Raw genomic sequence first — 19,599 nt, forward strand, 5'->3', positions numbered from 1 at the left:
TGTGTGTGTGTGTGTGTGTGTCATGGGTGGCGGATGCAACACAAGTGAAAAATGAACACCATCAGTTATTTCTTCTCCCCAGAAGAGTCATGTGGTCAAGTTGGGTTTGAGGAAGTGGGTGGGGGGTGGTTGGGGCAGTTGTTTTCATCGTTCATTTAAAACCACCTACAACAAGCTCTGTCCACTGTAGCACTTTCGTAATAGATTTTTACTTTATATTTCAGCCTAGAAGAATTTACTTACATTCAATTTGATTTGACCTGTAATTTTTTTAACAAATAATCCTTCTATAAGTGGAAGCACCTGACAGGATGGTGAGGTGTCTGTCAGTGACATGAAAAGTTATCTTATAACAGGTCACTTTTGGCAGAGGACTAGTAATGGGTCCAGTTATTTAACAGGCCTGATTGAAACATCTATCAATTTGTAATTTGACAGAACATTAATCAAAGACCATTGTGAATGTCAATCAAGTAAAAATACGTTCCTGTTTACAACCACTCGGAAGATATAGTGAGTAATAAGACTGGGCTCTGCTACCTAATGACCATGTTGTTTTCTGACTTTTAGATTTAAAGAGTTAGTAGACTTATCTGGATGTTTGTGGGCCCCTTTAGTTATCAAAAGCTCCCCCCACCAACAGATGTGCTGACCATGGGACATAATATCTGTGGATTCATTTATTAACACTTGTTGTATTGCAGTGCTGGAAGGCGTAGAAGTAGATCCTTAGTTAAACTAGCAATACTAGCCTACATGGTAAAAATACTTAGGCCTACAATTAAAAGTCCTGTATTCAAAATCTTGAGTAATATTACCAACAAAATGTACTTAGAGTATCAGAAGTAACTGTAACACACTGTAACATTCTTAGTAATGCAACACGTAAGCAGCATAATTTGGCATTTAGAGGTGGAACAGATACACTAGCCTCTAAATAGGAATTCATCATCATATTTATAAAAGCTTGTGTTTGTTAAATATTAGGTACATTTATCATGTAAAGTTAGGCTACTCCAACTGTCAGATAAATTTAATGGAGTAAAAAGTACAATATTTGCTTCGGAAATGTGGTGAAGTATAAAGTAACGTAAGATTATCTCAACATTGTACTCGAGTAAATGTAGCTACCTAGTTACATTCCACCACCAACAGGCTATTCGTGTGTCTGGACCAAGTGTATAAGCGCCATGTCTTAGGAACATTTACCACGATGATGTAAACCGAGAAGACATATCGATTATTCATCGTTTTTTTTGTGTCTGCAGTTGTCCTACCTCAGATAAAACTATAACTCTCTACTAATAGCCCATTGCATCTACAGAGCACTGAAGGTGGTCTTAACAAGACACCAAACCGGCATTTGAAGATCATATTGAATAAATTTCATTCCAAATGAATAATTGTATGACCCCCCCCCCCCCCCCCCCCCCTTTATAATGTGAATTAAAAGGCTTTTCCTTTTACTGAAATGTTATGTCTTCTATACCTTGTGTTTCTCCATTATCGTGGCGGAATTTTGTGGCAGCAACATGGGATTATATTTCTCAACTGAGCACTACAAAGCAAAACTCGATCCGCTGCTATTACGTAACAGTCGGTGACATAACTCTCTCCAGCCTGGGACGGTCAGGGCGCACAGAGAGTCCGCAGAGTGGGGGGGGGGGGAGGGGGGCGCAAGGCTTGTGAACGGCCGGCCGGTCCAGCTGCACTCTCTCCTCTCTGCTGCTGCCTCGGGGGGAATTAATTTATTTCAAAACAACCACACAAGAGGAGGTGTACTGCTGAATAAATGGCTGCTGACAGAGAGGGGTAAGAAGATGACGAACGAGTTTTGGGACCGGCTGTAAGGAGAGAGAAGAAGGCGAAATGGCAGTGCATGTTTTCAAATGCCTGCGCCGGCCCGGGCGCTAGAACAACCAACAGGTAGTAGGAGCTCGAGTTTTTTCACGGTATCGTCCGAGTCAGATGGCGGCAGGTGGAGTTCAAAACCGACTGACTTGGCAGGCGTCTGTGGTTTCTGTGTGTGTTTGAGAGTGTGTAGGGCCACCCTCTGTTTTGACAGAAGAGTTATGGAATATGAGGAGCCCGACGTGCCCCCCGCTGACAACCCCATTAAAAGAGGTAAGAGGATCCATCACTGAGGTTTTATTCTGCAGCATGTGTGGGCTGTTTAAACTGCAATGTCTTTGCATGTAGCATGCAACTTGTTTTAGCTGAGGTTTATTCTTATGTTTACATTCTAAAGTATTATTTTGTATCTTTATGTCCTTCTCTCTTACACAAAGCAAACATTATCTGCCAGCATGGCATTCTTTGCACACTCCCACCCACATCTATCTCCTCCTTCCTACTCTTTATCTCACTCTGATCACCTTTCCTGCACCGACTGACTCTCTGTTTCTGTCTTTCCTGTCACTGTGTTCACTGTTATCTTCTTTTCCTCCACTCTCATTCATCTTTAACCCTCCTCATCCCTCTCACTTGAGTGTGGTTAAGGTGCTGTGAGTGGGTAAGAATGGCAGTAAGCCTGAGTAATCCTCGGAGATTAGTTCTTATTTGTGCCTCTGTTTTTGGTCAATGCTTTACTATTCAAAGCCTCTCCCTGGCTGAAATCAAACAGTTGGCACTTAAGACTAGACACCTTTTCTCCCACAGAGACCCACTACACACCTTTCTGCTCTCATATCATGGCAGCACAGTTTGCTAGAGTTTACCTGTACAGAATAAAGTGTTTTTATTTAAAGTGATAGAACAGCATCTATACACTTTACTCACGTAATAGCAACAGGATCACAGTTGAATGATACTGTATACTGACCCAAAGTCCTGCATTTTAGATTTTACTTAAACGGACAGTTCACCAATGCCAGTGATACGGAGCATTGCAGATGGTTTTGATTGCTGATGCTTACATTCCACTCCTGTTTGTTTAAAGTAAGTGATGTATTTTAACTCAGACTATAGTACAGGTGTAGAGATTAACAGAGAGGACAAGCGCAAACATACACTTTGAATTATGAGTCAAGTATATACACAGCTATTGTCCAAATTATCTTTTTTATATTTTCAAGTGGTAGATATTTAACATTTTAATTGAAACATAATCATATACCCAATTGTACTGTAGGGAAACACATACCATAATACCACAATTGTTATTAAACTATTTCAACCTCACTAGCTTGCATTGGGTCAGCTCATGCTGTGCAGCCCAATATTGTTCAAACCCACAGAATCCTAAATTCTTATGAAGATGCCAAAATATACCAAATGTACCAAATAATAATAAAACCAAAAAAGAACGACATAAAAGCTGCAAAGGGTGTAAGGATTAAGGGGTCAAAGTTTTTTGTAAAAGAACAACATCAGCTAACTTTATAGCTCCCTGAACTGCTGTAATGGTGTTTCAATCTGGTCAAAGTGGAGTTTCAGTGTGGTTGTACAGTTTTGATACTGCTGAGATGGCTCTTCTTAAGGTGATGAGTGTCTTGGTTTTAGTGGCTGTTGTGGGTGTCTTCTCATTTTTCTCGAGCGCTGGGTTTAAGTCTCTGGTACTGCTCCACATTGCATTTCCTCCTGCCTCTATAGGTAAAACTCTGCTCCTGTTCAGTTTTGTTTACAAACTGTCTTTGGCGTCCCTCAGGGATTTATTGTGGGTCCAATCCTCTTCTCCATATACTCTATATGTTATTCTGCAGTCATTTGTGAACATAATATCTGTTTGTTGTCACAAAAGTAACAGTAGAATCTCTCTGTAAACTAGAGTGATTTCCAGCATGCAAGGCCTCTTCGGCTGTCTGCTAATTTCTTGCATTTTAATTCAAATTAATGTATGGAGCAAAAATACTTTCAGATCTAAAATTTACAACCGGTTTGACCTTTTTAGTGTGGCAAACTTCTTAATGTGTTTTTTGTATTACATATTCAATATGTTGTTATTATATATTGATCAGTTTTGTTGATATTTTCTGATTTACTTTTGAACTAGTTATCCCAACCATCATAGACTTAAACACCATCTGCCTTTGTGACTTCTCTTACACTACATAATGTTACTTTGGACTGAAAGAGAAATGAGAAGGTAATAAAGTAGCTAATCTGGCTTTATTATATTTATGTTTACTGTCTTTTCTGTGCTGCATGGCTCATGGTTTATATTTAGGCAAAGTTAACGGCCTACTCTTTGGGTTCAGAGAGTAGCTTCACTGCTGTTATGTAACGCAGCAACTGTCACTTCAGCAGTCAGCTTAGATGTCAGAGTGTAGAGATGTTAGGGAGATTTTTTTGACTGATTAAGTGGTGTTAATGTTTGTGCCCCTGTAATCATGTAGCTGTGTGTGTGTGTGTGTGTGTGTGTGTGTGGCCTTGTTGACAGGTGTGTCTTACTAAATGTTTGCATGCTGTGTAACATTTAGTTTGTACAAAAGCTGACTTTGGTCATTGCATTAGTTTTTTTTTTTTACCTACCACTAGACACAGACTGCAAACCATTATTCCATTTGGCGTAGAGATCAATAAGTCAAAATTAAATAATAATACCACATTTCTGAAAAGACAATTGCGTAGCCCAAAAGTCAGTATGTTGAAGATACTGTTCAATTATTTAACCTTGCTCATTCATTTCTTTTTGTGAAAGCACAACACACTGCTTTAATCTTTTAAGTGGGAGTGCAGTAATTTGGTAATTATCTAAAGAACAATTTACAAATTACCTTAATATATTTTAGGAAACTGACTAATAAAAGAAAAAGGACAGTCACTCATCACAGTACTTGCTGAAACCATATAAATGTGCAATGCTTATATTATTTAAAATGATAACAAAGAATAAAAATGCATTGCTTGCAATTTGAAATATAGCCTATCCTTTTATTTAACCCAAAAAAGGATGATTTTTTTAAGCATCCCCTTCAAACATTAGCTTAGTTAGTGTTGACATTTCTTTACATTTTCCACGTGTGCATGCACTGCACTGCCCTGCTTTCATTCCATGCTTTCTGCTTATGAAGCAAAACTGATTTGATGATGGGAGGAAAACAGTGAAAACCACAGAGGGCCTGATCTGGCACCAGACAAAGACCAGCTACCTATGTCTTCCATTGATACTTATCTCCCCTGCCTTCAAAACTCTCTGTCTCACCCAGACACACACACACACACACACACACACATACACACACACACACACACACAGGTCCAGAAATAAACCCCCTTGGTTCAGAATCGACCCTCCGTGTGTTTACTCACACTGCAATTCAGACTTTCTCACAATTGTGGTCAAACAGGCAGACAAAAAATAGGACCTATTGCTTCACAGACACCCACCTTCCTCTGCCTTTATCTGCTGTGTGTGTGTGTGTGTGTGTGTGTGTGTGTGTGTGTGTGTGTGTGTGTGTGTGTGTGTGTGTGCGTGCGCCAAAGAGTCAAACAAACATAGACACACAGCACTGTAAACAGGAATCCGCTAATTCTACCTCTCTATTGAGGCTTCTTATCTGTCCATAGGCCTTTGTACATTGGAAAAAATACTGAAACCCTGCACCAAACTGCCATTCAGGATTTGACAATGAAGAGTTTATCACAGCTGAATCTGTAACTTGAACCCCTGGTTAGTTTCTGTCACATTTCATCCTAGTTTTATTTTATCCCTTGATGAAAAGCCAACCCTGTGCATTTCATTTTCACGATGTCACATAGTTTGATGATTGTGTGGGTATTTGATAGGTTTTGTTACATTTCACCATCACAATAAGTTAAACTATTGTAAGAATTATATTTTACTGCCAAACTAACACTGCTACTGTGTAAGTTTCAGTGATGGAAAGAATTATTCAGATAAATTATCTGAATGTTTATTTACACCACTGTTACCTGCACTAACCGGTAAAATTAGCAATACAAAATTTAGTAAAAGTCATGTATTTAAAATTTTACTAAAGTAGCAAAAGTATTTGCAACCAAAAAAAAAAAAAAGTATTTAATATGCAGAGCACCCCCTCTAACTGTTACGTTATATAATTGAACCGTTGTTATTGATGCCTTAACCCGTAAGCGGTACTTTCATGTTGTAGTTGGTGTTTTTGTGGTTGTTTAGTATAGTACATTTATCTGTGAAATGTGATGAATCCGAAGTGTAAAGGAGCAGAAAATAAATTCATTTTTTTCAGTAAAGTACAAGTAAAAACTGTACTTGTGTAAATGTACTTTTGTACTTTGTACTTTTCTAAAACTGGCAGAATTTAAACAATCCTAGACACCAGTGTGCTGTTTAGTCCTGGTTTCAGTTTGGGGTTTAACCTGAGTTTAATTAAATGAAGCTTTTTAGCACACTGCGGGTTCTGTTTCTCAAATATTGACCGGATGCTCATATGTAGTACAGCTTGAAGTAAACTTTAGCTATACAGTAACTCTAACTATATTTTGTCTTGTCAGGAGGAGCCGTGTCCAAGAAGACTCATTTGAGTAAGTTCTCTAAGGAATACTGTGTGTTTGTGTGTGTGTGTATGACACTGAGTTTGTGCTAGATATTTGTGCATGCATTGTGGTTATAGTTTGTGAACATACAACATTGCACCTGTATAGCAAGTCACGCAAACACACACGCGTGGTGTCGCTGGAGTTGGGCCATTAGCAACACAGTGTGTGTGCTGTGTGTTGCACCTGTGCTGCCATCCCTCTCATAAACACACACACACACACACACACACACACACACACACACACACACACACACACACACACACACACACAGATTGAAAATACCAACTACTATGGCTGTGGCACCTTGGCATCTGAATGCAGATGAAAGCGATAACATCTCGTCTTTTTTTAACTTCTTTGGTTTAACACTTTCTGCCACAACTTTAGCACACCTGGGTGTGTTATCATGTTTGGAGATACACCGCCAACCTTCATGTTAGGTGGTGTGATGATAAACATATTGAGCTTAAATAATATCGATTTTTATTGATCGTTGCTTGTGAGGAAGAGCACATGTATGTAAAACCAGACTGAGTGGAGAAATCATGTTGGATTTTGTTTCGGAGGTGGTGGGGTGGGGTGGGGGGGGTTGAGAAAGAGCGCCATGGTGATCTTGTGTTGTTCGGTGCATCAGTGAGGTGCTATAGATGGAGGGATGATGGCGGGAGAGAAAGATAACTAAGTATACATAAGTACATAAGTAATGTAATTAACTATAATTTCTCGGTACTTGTAGCTTGGTACTTGAGTATTTCCATTTTCTGCCACTTTGTTGTTCTACCCCACTACATTTAACAGAGAGATAGTGCTCTACATTTATCTGACACAATTACTATGAAATATAGATGATGCATTGTTATTGATTAAACTGTATAAAGAAGTAAAAATTTACTCCACCTCATCCAGCGGCAATATTGAAATGGTGCCTACAGTTACATGTACCCCTTCCATTGAGAATAATGCATCCGTAATAATGGTGGATGAACTTTGGATACATGCTTGCAATACTTTTGAACTTTCTGAACGTTAACCTGAAAAGGTCATTTAATTGGGGGGTGTTGACACTTTTACTCAAGTAAAATACCTCAATACTTTTCTTGAAACACCCATGTGCATCATGAGCTTCGGCTGGAAAACCAAAAATAAAAATTCAAATCTTAAGTGTGAGTTTGAGAATAAATACAATTTTACTTTACTGAAATCCTTCTGTAACTTACATGTTTAACTGGATCCCCAGGTATTCCTGTTGAAAATGGTTTGATTTAAATTCTCAGGGAGAGTCTTAAAGGTGCCAGACACTATAAAACACTATTTATTTTAAACGTGTAGAGTGAGGGGGAGAAGGATAACAACAAAGGTAAAAGGAAAAAGTACCTTGAAAAAGAAGCCAGGGCAGGGGACAGTCCCCCCCTTTCTTTGTCTCTTTCTCCTCTCTCTCTCTCTTTCAATCTCACACACATACACACACACACACACATTTACACACACGCACACACACTTACACTCACACGCTAACAAGGAAGGTGAGGCGGTGACTGACACTCAAGTCTGAATATGTGTGCTGAAGTTGCAGGGAGCACCTGACCCGGCTCGCTAAAGGACGAACAAGAAAAAAAGAAGAGAGATTGAAAGAATAGGTGGTGTGAAAAAAGTGTTTAAAAAGAAAGCGTATTGTTAGACAAAGTGAGAGGACAAGTGAGTTTGTGAAAGTGGGACAAACGTCGAGACAAGTGGAGGATGATGCGAGGTAGGGATGAAGTTCTCTAGTGTGTGTGTGTGTGTGTATGTGTGTGAATGTGTATGTGTGTGTGTATATGTGTCTATGTATGTGTGGGCAGTTCAATCAAAGATGTGTTATCAGTTACTTTAATTACATGCTTTTTACTTATCAAAGCTTCTATTCGATCTTGATTTTATAGTTAATCGAAAGTGATTACTGCAACCTGATGCGTCTGATGCACTATGTAGTTATAAAGATGTCTAATGTCAGTCATGTTTAGGTTTAAAATCAAATCTGTACTAACTGTGTTCATGCACTTAGACACCTGTGGGTTCAAAATAAAAACATTTTGTTTTTATTTTATCATCCAATGTGATGAAGCTTTTTCCACTTTTCATTAAATTAATACTGGGTGGCACAGGGAAAACCTGAAGTATATTTAAACATGTATTTGATGTTTAAGGTTTAATCAGCCATATTTTAAGTAGCTCTGTAACAGATCACATACACACACGCGTGTCCATACGGTTTAAAGTACACCTTATGAACGCAGATGTTCATATTTGTTTTGAAACTTTATTGGGTTTCTCCAGAGTTCAAGACTGGCGGACTGTTGGGTATGTTCACATCAATATATGTGTTTCAGTTTTAGGGTTTGGTAACATGACTCAATTCTGAGTTCTCTTTGATAGATTTAAGATCTGAATCATGTCTCAGATATTTCTTCTCTCTCTGCCTCCCACATGAACAAGATAAGAAGAACAAAAAGTAAAAATGTATACGTTTTGAAACAAATTTCATACACGCAAACACTTCCACAGAATACTTTAAAACGAGAGTGACAGGAAAACAGGATGCTTCACAACCACAGTGCATCAGTTTGAATGGACTGACTTCACACACATACAGTAGACAGGATGCAGAGGAAATGCTGATATTATTGTAAAAATATGATAATGAAAGGATTAAAAGATGTGATTTCCTTTACAAAGTAAACACAACGCAGAACACCTAGAAGCAAAGAAGAGACAGATGAAGAGAAATGATTAATCTTTTCATTGCAATTTGCTTACACACTCTGTCTCTATTGCAACATGCAAGCAAGCAAACACACATACACACACACACATACATATATATGTAGAAGCACACACGGATCCGCAGGTGTTTTTAGATGGCGCCTAGATATAGCATATCTCAGCCGTGCAGCTGTGTGTGGATAATGTGTGCATGAAAAAGAGAAAAGAAGGCTCCCATTGCTGACAATATGACTTTTTGTGTGTTCATTTAAGCAGTAAACATTTCATTGTCTAATTCGCTGATGTTACACACTCACTTCATGCTGTCCGAATTTTCGCACACACACATTTTGTATGGCTTTGTTGTTGTGTTCGGGAGATTCCTGTGTAGATTCTTATACAGTTTCTTTATCAGAAAGGATTTCCTTGTTCCTCTGCACTTCCAAAGCAGCAAAAGCGGTTGGCTTTAGATCAAAGCTAACATCAAAATCGCAGGTGACACATTCCCCCCCAAAATATGGTAAAAGAAATACAACACTTGAGCTGATTCACCCTTTGCTACTGTCAAAACATTACCTCTTAACACCCCCCCAAGTTCAGCTTCAAAGTAAAATATGGTAAATCTGATGCTAATGGGTGTTCAAATCACCTTTGACAATTTCGTTTTTCTCAGATAACTTACTGTAGGCAGTTGTTTTCACTATGTTATTGTCTTCAAATAATGAATGAAACTCCTACTGTGTTCTCACATTTATGTTACAGCCAACACAGTTTGATTCAAAAACATAAAGAGCTGTAGAACTCCAATTAGCACTAAAATATATGTAACCAGAAATGTGTAGTAATTCAATACAGAAGGGTGGTAAGAAATACCTCTTATCTCATAACCTTTATTTAATCTGATGATAAATAGTTATGTTTCTTTCTATTTGTTTCTCTCTCTTTTTAGGTTTTGTCTTAGATCTTTATTTACAGGTTACAGGTAGGATTAAGATATTCCCAAAGCATTTCTTGTAAAGGAAATTAATTTGGACTGGAGTGTTTTGTTTTTGTTTCAGTAAGTAATCTTTATAGCTTTTATAGTTTATTTTCTGTACTGCACGGCAGGGTCGGTGAATCTAAGGTTCAATTTGTTTGACATTTACATGACATTTACCTTTAATTTACTGTTTTTGTAATGAGAAAAGAATGCATTATATATTAATAGCATTCAAATATTTTGTTACTTACCAAGATATCACAATTTACTTTCTTCCCCACATGCATTTTGATACAAAATAATATCTAGTGTGTTCTTAGTATTACCTAAGTGATGATGAATGATGCAAACATCTTGCCTCAGCGAGTCACTAAAATTTAAATCTTTAAAGCATTATTTTTATATATTACAGCAAATTGCGACACCAACAAAAAAGCTTTCTTTATTATCAATAATAATGACAAGAATTATGATTTAAATGATTTAATGCAAGTTGTAAAAACATTCAACTTGCTGTGGTGTTGTTAATAAATAAAAGGATAGCAATTTGTTTGTTTGTTAGTCTGTGTGTGTGTGTGTGTGTGTGTGTGTGTGTGAGGTGTGCATACAAACTTTTTTTGCACTCATGCTTGCGTCAAAGGAAAGTTTAGTTTTTTTGTCCGTTTACAGTGTAAAGACCAGACTGCTGACAGGTGGTTTTAAGCTTTGACTGAACATTTATGTGGCAAAAACACACACACACACACACACACATGCACACAGACACGTGTACACAGACACCACAAACTGAAATAAACTCTTTCTAGGTTGTAATTCAGAAATCAAAACTTTCCTTAAATTTTCTTTTCTTTTCATCTGATTTCCTCAGTATCTTTTAAATGACACATATTGACGACACTTTTTCCACCTTTTCAGGCTTGTTCTGTGATTTCTCACATGAGGAGGTAGTACTGTTTACTTTGTCTTTTCTTTTTTAGCTCGATTAGAATTAAAACATTTAGAACCAAATTTATTGTCCAGCGTTCAGCAGGAAGTTATGACACCTTGAATGTTTCATAGTATCTCTTTGCCGTTATACACGGAAGCTTCCGTTGTTTTTACGACGACTCTGACAAAGCGTTCATCGTCTTTCATTGATCATTCTAAAACCTGATCAAAAGATGTAAATCAGTCCATCTCTGCACGGCAGTGTCCTGGTATACTTTGTATGAGGAAGCGTGGGTTTTTATTTTGACAACCCAAACCAGAACATTTCCACCACTGCACTACTGTACTCAAACATCTTTACTTCTTAACATCATCTCGCACATAATGCATTGATTTTAGGATGAACAACTGACATCTATTTGATCAGTTGTTTTGTGTTAATGGCTGTTCTCTCTTCAGCATGAAGATGTAAAGCAGCTGCGTGTGGTGTGTTCATGGTTAGTTTCATATAGTACGGTGTTACTGAAATGCAGTTGAAATATAAAGATATTGTTAACAATGACATAATGTAACTAAAGTAAATAGTGCTACTTGGTCAACTGAAAAACAAAATTAATCTTCATTACTGATTGAGCAAATACGCACATAAGATTTACGGTAAAAATATATTTTTAACTTTACTAATTAGGTCATGCTGAAAGGTTGAGTAGGCCTACCACATGAAGCCAAACCAATATACTGTAGGTAACCATTTGCTAGTAAAAAAAAGTTCAATTCTAAATTAAACTTGTGTGTGTATTTGTAAAAGAAGCAAGGTCTTTCAGCCATATTAGCTGAAAAACACCCACAAAAAACCTTCTCTGTCACTAATAAATACACAAATGGAAGAAATAAAGGTGGTTTAGTTCTCTTTTCGGTGTTTTATCTCTCTCTCACTCACTCACTCACTCACTCACTCACTCACTCACTCACTCACACACACACACACACACACACACACACACACACACACACACACACGCACACACTAGGAGATGCTGGGTTTGATTGGTCTTAAGCTGTGGCTGAAGATAACAAGGTGAGACCATAATAAAATCTGCTTTGTTTATCTAAATATAAAGATAATTTATCAACTTGATTCTGCTTTTGACACTGTGCTGTGTCAGTAGGTTGTCTTATAAAGAATGATCAAATCTATGATTGTATGGAAAGTTGATGGAGAAGCGTTGTGATTGCTGTGTGTGTTTGTGTGTGGGACTATGTGCGTGATCAGTGAAAGGTTGTGGGTCACAGTGGATTTCCTGTTGTTTGAGGTTGACAATCAGAAGTGAAATAGCAAAGAAAAAATACAGAGACCACTTATGTTCTTTCTGCCTATCCTGCACTACAGATAGAAACACAAGCATAATCACAGCTCAGTGACTTTATCGGATGACTTTAAATGATATATGATATTTATCTTGCAGAAAAGGTTTCTATTGAGTTTATTAAAACCAAATAATCAAGTCAATAATCTTTTTTAGTGTCAGTATCTCGGTGAATTTGTACAATACTCTAATCCTTATCATGGTAAATCTTGAGGTTAATAAATCCCCTCTATTGGCAGCAGCAGCTACAGCAATTTCATTTCTCGTTTCAGCTTCATTGCACATGCTTGTACTCTACGTGTGCATTTAAAAGGTCTATTTCACCTTAGACTGGCTGTGCTCCTCAGGAGCCTTCAGTTGATCCCTCTGGCACCAGATAAAGAGGGCACACACTGACACACTAACACACACTCGTGAGAAAATGTGACACAGTTATGCACGGAAACGCAAATACTACTGTATATAAGCATCAAACGTAAAAGCTTGTCTCGCATCTTCACTACATTTGTGGAAGGAAGAGAGAGAAGATGACAGGAATAGATAAAAGGAGAGATTATCTAGCATAAATATGACAATACGTGACCCTCTTATTCCTGAATGTGTGTCATTATTTAATTAGATGTTTTTTAAATTCATTATATAATGTGAATTATAAACAGTAACATTGTGTTGGTTTGTCAGGACATAGCCTACTATACAACTGTTCAAACCCGTCCCCAACAACAAGGACATTTCTAAGTATTAGACATTTCTAATACTTCAATGGATCGAAAGATTTTGACATAAATCGCCACTAAGCAGAAGACTGAGGGGCGTGAGAGCTTGCAGAGATCAGGGGCCCGGGGGGAGGCGAGAGGGGGGTGAGCCGTTACTGGCAGTGATGAAGGTAGAGAGAGTGCATTACTGGCAGCTGTGTCCTTTATGAGCGAGACAGAGAAGGATTCACAAAGAAAGAAATTACATGAAAGAGGGACAGTCACAGTGAAAGAGAAGCCAGTCAACCACTTAAAAGGACTCTGAGGTTGACACCTTCGTGTTCTCCGCCTTTCTCCATTTGCAAATATTCCACGTCCTCAGGATTTTTTGGGGTTATTTTGTTCTTTATTATTAACGCAAGAGGTGTTTGAGAGGAAAATACCTTTGGTTCACTCAACAATCAATATATGTTTAAGGGGAAGTACAGCAGACTGAAGTTCTCACAGTGGGAATTGCTTTCCTGTTGACTTTATTGGGTTAAAATGTGCTGTGTCATTGTGGGATATTTTACTTCCACAGTGAGAAACTGTATGCTATAAAGATTAAGATATACCATTAGATAGTGAAATTATTTATGAATCAGAAAACATATTGAATTCTATAATATTATTCATAGAATATAAACTGTTGCATTGTTTTAATTTAATTGAGACATTTTAGCTTTTCATATCCTGCTCAGTATTGTATCATCGGTGTGAGTGTGAAGCGGCACCTGTGTGGAGGAAAGTAGAAGAGGACTGCATTTGAAAATATTAAAATAACTACTTTTTATTTCTGTTTGTTCAGCTCAGATTGAAGTTATCCCATGTAAGATCTGCGGGGATAAATCCTCTGGAGTACATTATGGAGTCATCACTTGTGAGGGCTGCAAGGTGAGATGACAGCATGCAACACATACTGTACACATGCACACACACACACACACACACACACACACACACACACACACAAACACACACACACAAATAATTATCAGTAAAAAAGGAGCAGAAAATACACTTTAGATAGTTAGATAAGAAGATTGATACCATTCTCATGTCTGTCCATTCAATATGAAGGTACAGCTAGCAGCCTGTTAGCTTATCTTAGCATAAAAAACTGGAAAGGTAGGCTGAACAGATGAAAGTGGTATCAGCCTTGTCATCTAACTCTCAGAAAGAAGGCAAATGAGCATAATTCCCAAAATGTTGAACTATTCCTCTAATAGTAAAAGCTAACCTATATATTGGCCAATAATTGTATATTTCAACTGATAAGTAACAAGAAATGTGAGCAAAGAAATGCCAAATATGTTTGAGGTAGCCTAATGTAGAAAGAATGTCCCGCAACATAGTTTGTTTATCACAGCTTTAAAAGCATATTAAAAAAGAAAATGTTTTTGTAGGCTATATTATGTGTTTATGTAATAAAGAATACTGTACTGTACATACTAAAGGCTGATGTGTGATCCTTACACTGGTGTAAGTCTCAAATATCAATATTTGTATCTGCCTCAAAAATCCGGTTTCCGTCGGGCACTGTTAACCATGCCATGCTCACCACCCCTCAGGGATTTTTCCGGCGTAGCCAGCTGCCTACTGTATCCTACTCCTGCTCCAGGCAGAACAACTGTCAGATCGACCGGGCCAGCCGCAACCGCTGCCAACACTGCCGCCTGCAGAAGTGTTTAGACCAGGGCATGAGCAGAGATGGTGAGACACAAACACCATCGACACAGACACACAAACTGTATTCTTCATTCACAGCATTTGGTTATATTTATGTGTTCATTTTTTGTCCTCCTCAGCGGTGAAGTTCGGACGGATGTCCAAACGTCAGCGGGACTCTCTGATCGCTGAAGTGGAGAGGCACCGACAGCAGCAGCAGCAGCAGCAGCAACCGCAGCAACAGCTTCAGGGAGACGCCCATTCTCTCTTGTCCTTCCCCACCAAGGCCCTTCAAGACCGCTCCCCACAGCTCCTTCAGCCCATGGCCTCGGCCTACTCCTTCACTGGGGGGGCCGAGCTGCTGTCCTACAATGCTGATGTTCACCCTTACCTGGTGTGCTCCCAGAACGAGACGCAGGTGTCTGGTATGATCTACCGAGGCTCAGGTGTGTCTCCCACATCGAGATCTCAGGAGAGGGGGGACAACAGCGGACACCCTGACATAAGAGGTGAAGCACTCATGTGTGTACACACATGACTGTGTGCTGTTCCTTTCATCCTCTTGTGCTTATTTCTTATTTGTCTTCTCTATTCCTCATGTCAGAATTTGACTGCAGACAGCCATCTCACGATCTGTTGGCGATTCATCCCTACAATCCCCTGGAGGATCCTTACAACCTCTATCCTCACTCTCTGAGAAACATAGGTGAACAAACAACAAAAAACTGTGGCCAAACTTGAATAAAGTTGTGTTGTATTTTTAATATTTACATGTGCTTCTTTTTCCCATTTCAGATGAGCTGTGTGCCAGTATTGTGCGTTCCCACAGAGAGACCAGCAAGTACAGAGTGGAGGAGCTGCAGGCTCTCAGATGGAAACTGTTTAGCAGAGAAGAGATCCAAGTCTACCAGAGCAAAGTATGCCAACCCAATGACGTTTTTTTTGGTTCTCAAACCTCCTCTTGCATTTGTATGACCTCACGCAGTCTCAAAACAAAACATGCCATTTCAGATGGCTTGAGGCTGAGGCTACGTTTGACTAATCAAACCGAAAACTGAGAAAACGTTTATAATTTCCCTCTCCTGTTCTTCTCCCTCTTTGATCACACGGGATGTTCAATTTAAAGTGAATTACTTTTTTAGTTTTCCAAAATTTACTTTTTAGCAGCACATATGCTAGAATATTTATAACATAGGTTATTTTATACAGAAACATGCTATGCTAAATCTGTAGACTAGACCGTGAGGATGCATGTTTATGTGGTTAACAATTGTTACGTTCAACAATCTTGTTCTCGCTCCCAGTCGGTGGATGATATGTGGCAGCACTGCGCCATCCGATTGACTGATGCCGTGCAGTATGTTGTGGAGTTCGCAAAACACATCCCAGGCTTCCGTATGCTCAGCCAGAATGACCAGATTGCTCTCCTGAAGACTGGTGAGTTTACCTGACTCTTACAATAAGTCAGTGTCCACTTCACTCCCAAGATAAAATACTTATAATCTCTACACCGTCTTTTAACACATCTTTTATCTTCCCTTTTCACTCAGGCTCCATGGAGGTGGTTTTGGTCAGGATGAGCCGCTTCTTCAACACAGAGAACAGCACCGTCTTCTTTGACGGGAAATTTGCTGGAGCTGAAGTCTTCAAGTCTTTGGGTGAAGATTTCTCTACACGTTGCCCCATCCTGAAACACAAAGGCAGTTCTAATATCATTTGTGCAGTGCACACAATATTTGCATATATGGCGGTTTTTCAATGTTCTGTGGTTTCTTTTCTTGCAGCATGTGGGGATTTAATCACAGCAGTGTTTGACTTTGCTCATGGTATGTGTGCTCTGAAGCTCACCGATCAGCAGATCGCTCTATTCAGTGCTCTGGTGCTGATCAACACAGGTAAGATCAGCTCACCTGTCTCTCAATTATGTTGCATGTTATTCCTTAGTTTTGAAAAATATAAAAGTGTGAAGACACTACAGTAGTCAGAGTTGATACCAGCAGAATAAGCAACATTTCTGGCTTTGAACTCTTCATCAGGCAACATCCATTTAACTTTGTTTACCTTTTGGAAGCTGCTTTTTCTTCTCTTGTTCTGCAGGATTTAGCCTGGTCTATGTTGTCAGGTGCTGTGGTCATCTTTGAAACCAAAAAATTAACATTTTGGAAATAGCCTTTAGTTTTTTTTCATTTTGGTCCAAATTAAGTAAATTACATTTCTAATCAATATTAAAAAACAATGTAAAAATGTTTGTAAAATCATTTAATTTGTATACAGGTCCTCCTTTTAGCATCTTTTCCTTTTTGGCCCTTTTTGGCCATTTGGCCCTGTGGTTTTCTCCATCCATTTCACACAAATAACCTTGCTGCCCCCCAGTGGCTGTTAGCAGGCGTTGTAATTTTAACTGGCCACAGTGAACAACTATTGAACGATCTGAGTTTACAGTAAGGTGTTAAAATAAATCCCTCTTTGCTTTTTTGCCTTTCTGTGCAGATCGTCCATGTTTGGAGGACAGAGGCAAAGTTCAGCGAGTGCAAAGAAGCGTAGAGTTGGGACTCACACACATTCTACACAGAGACAACCAAGAAAGTCTAATGCACAAGGTACAGAGCAGATCATTTCTCTTTATTTATTTTATTCAAACATATTATTATCTGAACTGCGTGTTTGTCACTGTAGTAAAGGGTGAATGTCTGACTGTGTCTGTGTCGTTCCTACAGCTGTACCAGAGGATGGCAGTGTTGCGTTCACTGTGCAGTCTGCACATGGAGAAGCTGCGCTGGTTCAGTCTGCGTTACCCGCTCATTGCTCACTCTCTTTTCCCTCCACTTTACAAAGAGCTGTTTGCCTCTGAGGCAGAGCTGCTGCCGGCAACCATTCACTGATAATTCACTAGAATATGCAAGACAGAATCTATTTTTCTAATAATGACAATAAATGAGAAAAGCACAGTAAACATAGCGTGTTAAATAGGCTACATGAATTCCAGCAAAGCTTTTTTGGTAGATTGTGTCTAACAAAAATTTCAATATTTTGATCGCTTAAAACTATTTTGATTATTCCAGGGAAATTGTGGCTGACAGCACATTGCCAGTCGGGTACGGTATTCATTTTCTCTCAGGATGTGCTCTTGTGAGTCACAGTCACTAGGTGTCACAGTGCCTCGATCATAGAGATTCAAAGAGGCAGGACACCGACCGTTGTCAAATCAAACTTAAAATGGTACTCCAACCAAAATCTATCTTTATAGTAGAAAACACTTACCTCCTGTAGAACTAAAAGGTAAATAATATACGTATATATACGCAGTACAAATAGAAAAATAAAATAGATCTTTCAGTCTTCCAGAAGCCTACAAAATAGCCTTCACCCACATATTACATACATATTTAAAGGTTGTTAATATATTGCAATAATACATTCTCCCCTGAAAACAGGAAACATTGGTATTTGTTATTACATATTCAGTGTTAAACAATCCCACAAAACAAGAGACAACCTGCCTCTTTTTGCCTCTATTTGTACTTCTGTAGAGAAATGTCTCTCCTCAGGTTGATAATAAGTCCCACAAAGCAGCAGAACTTCTCAAATGTTATTCTTTGTGTTTGAATAAATCCTCACAGGCATTTATGTATTTTGAGCTCAATCATATTTTGCATTAAATGTAGAAATTGAATTTAAAGTGTGAGAGGTACAGTAGAAGTCTCTTTCACCGTGTGCAAACCTTTCCTTTTTTTCAGATTAAGTTCCATATTTTATGTTTTGTTTTCTTTACATATCTTTGACTAAAGCCATAAGTAAAGATATAATGAGAGGTTTCAGCATTAAGCACTGTATGTCCGGATGTAGTCCTCTCTGTTCCTGGAACAGCTGAGATTGTGGTTAAGATAATTCCATGTAAATCATCTAATAAATGAGGCTGGGAAACCAAGTACATGTGGTAACTTTATTTGTCTTTTGCAAACTATGTACAAACAGTTGAGTAAGACTGAGATAAAAAAAGATCTTATTATGGTATGATAAGACAAATCCTGAACTCAACAAAAACAGTTTATTCATAGTAGACATCGTTCTAAAGTGATAAGCATGATATATTATTCTCAGTAGCATATTGGAGAACATCCAGGGCCAGGCACCATGTACTGTAGAGCTGGCGCTGCAGTTTTCAACAAAAGGAAAATATGAATCATTGTGTGTGACCCTTTAGCAGTGGAAAGTTGTTATCAGGTAGTCATAGACAAAAACTGTTGCTAACCAAGTTAGTAGGAAGCAAATTAAAACACTGTGAGTCAATTGGGTGCGGTAAATATGACAATTTTCCTAATAAAAAAGAATATAAATAGATATTTTTTCAAGTGTAACTCCAGTCATGCTAGAAAGCTAGTTCTAGTTACGTTTCTTCCTCCTTCTGTGTGTGTTTGCTGAAAAGCATGCAGTGATTTTTGCTTTCATATTTCAGTCTGGTTTACAAAGACATCAGGTAAACATTTCCTGTTGTGATGTTGTTTCTCTCGTGTTGAATAGAGGACGACCACAGAACAACTTTCTGCACAAGGTTTTTCTGTTTCTGTTTATTTAATTACCATTTCCCCACTGGTGGCAGCTAATGAAGCCACAGTAACCTGTTTTAATTTCTCTCCTTTTTTTTTTTTTTTGCTAAGATACTTTTTCTGTTTTGGACTTGTAAAGTTCATAGAAACATTAA

The 19,599-nt window shown here is 38.4% G+C and overlaps 1 protein-coding gene across 6 annotated transcripts; it reads left to right on the top strand.

Moving 5' to 3' along the window:
* Positions 1–1,640: 1,640 nt before the first annotated feature.
* Positions 1,641–17,805, top strand: rorc (RAR-related orphan receptor C). 6 transcript variants are annotated; one of them, XM_034874459.1, is made up of 13 exons: positions 1,641–1,926; positions 2,008–2,124; positions 6,436–6,465; positions 14,038–14,123; positions 14,801–14,942; positions 15,038–15,406; positions 15,502–15,603; positions 15,693–15,814; positions 16,202–16,334; positions 16,448–16,555; positions 16,682–16,792; positions 17,388–17,497; positions 17,615–17,805. In XM_034874459.1, exons 1-13 carry the CDS (start codon positions 1,890–1,892, stop codon positions 17,777–17,779), a joined length of 1,632 nt encoding a protein of 543 aa, XP_034730350.1. In that variant the 5' UTR covers positions 1,641–1,889; the 3' UTR covers positions 17,780–17,805. The 6 variants fall into 6 exon arrangements, with proteins under 6 accessions (XP_034730350.1, XP_034730351.1, XP_034730348.1 ...); XM_034874460.1 differs by having other exon boundaries at positions 2,036–2,124; XM_034874457.1 differs by having other exon boundaries at positions 1,641–2,124.
* The last annotated feature ends 1,794 nt before the right edge of the window (positions 17,806–19,599 follow it).

This window comes from Etheostoma cragini, chromosome 6, assembly GCF_013103735.1.
Source record: "Etheostoma cragini isolate CJK2018 chromosome 6, CSU_Ecrag_1.0, whole genome shotgun sequence".
In the NCBI taxonomy this organism is placed as follows: Eukaryota; Metazoa; Chordata; class Actinopteri; order Perciformes; family Percidae; genus Etheostoma; species Etheostoma cragini.

Excerpts from the sequence above, each read along its gene's own strand:
- rorc (XM_034874457.1), top strand. The coding sequence starts at position 1,890 with ATGCCTGCGCCGGCCCGGGCGCTAGAACAACCAACAGGTAGTAGGAGC. Across the intron at positions 15,407-15,501 it reads CGGACACCCTGACATAAGAG|AATTTGACTGCAGACAGCCA; the intron begins GTGAAGCACTCA and ends TCCTCATGTCAG. Across the intron at positions 16,335-16,447 it reads GATTGCTCTCCTGAAGACTG|GCTCCATGGAGGTGGTTTTG; the intron begins GTGAGTTTACCT and ends CTTTTCACTCAG.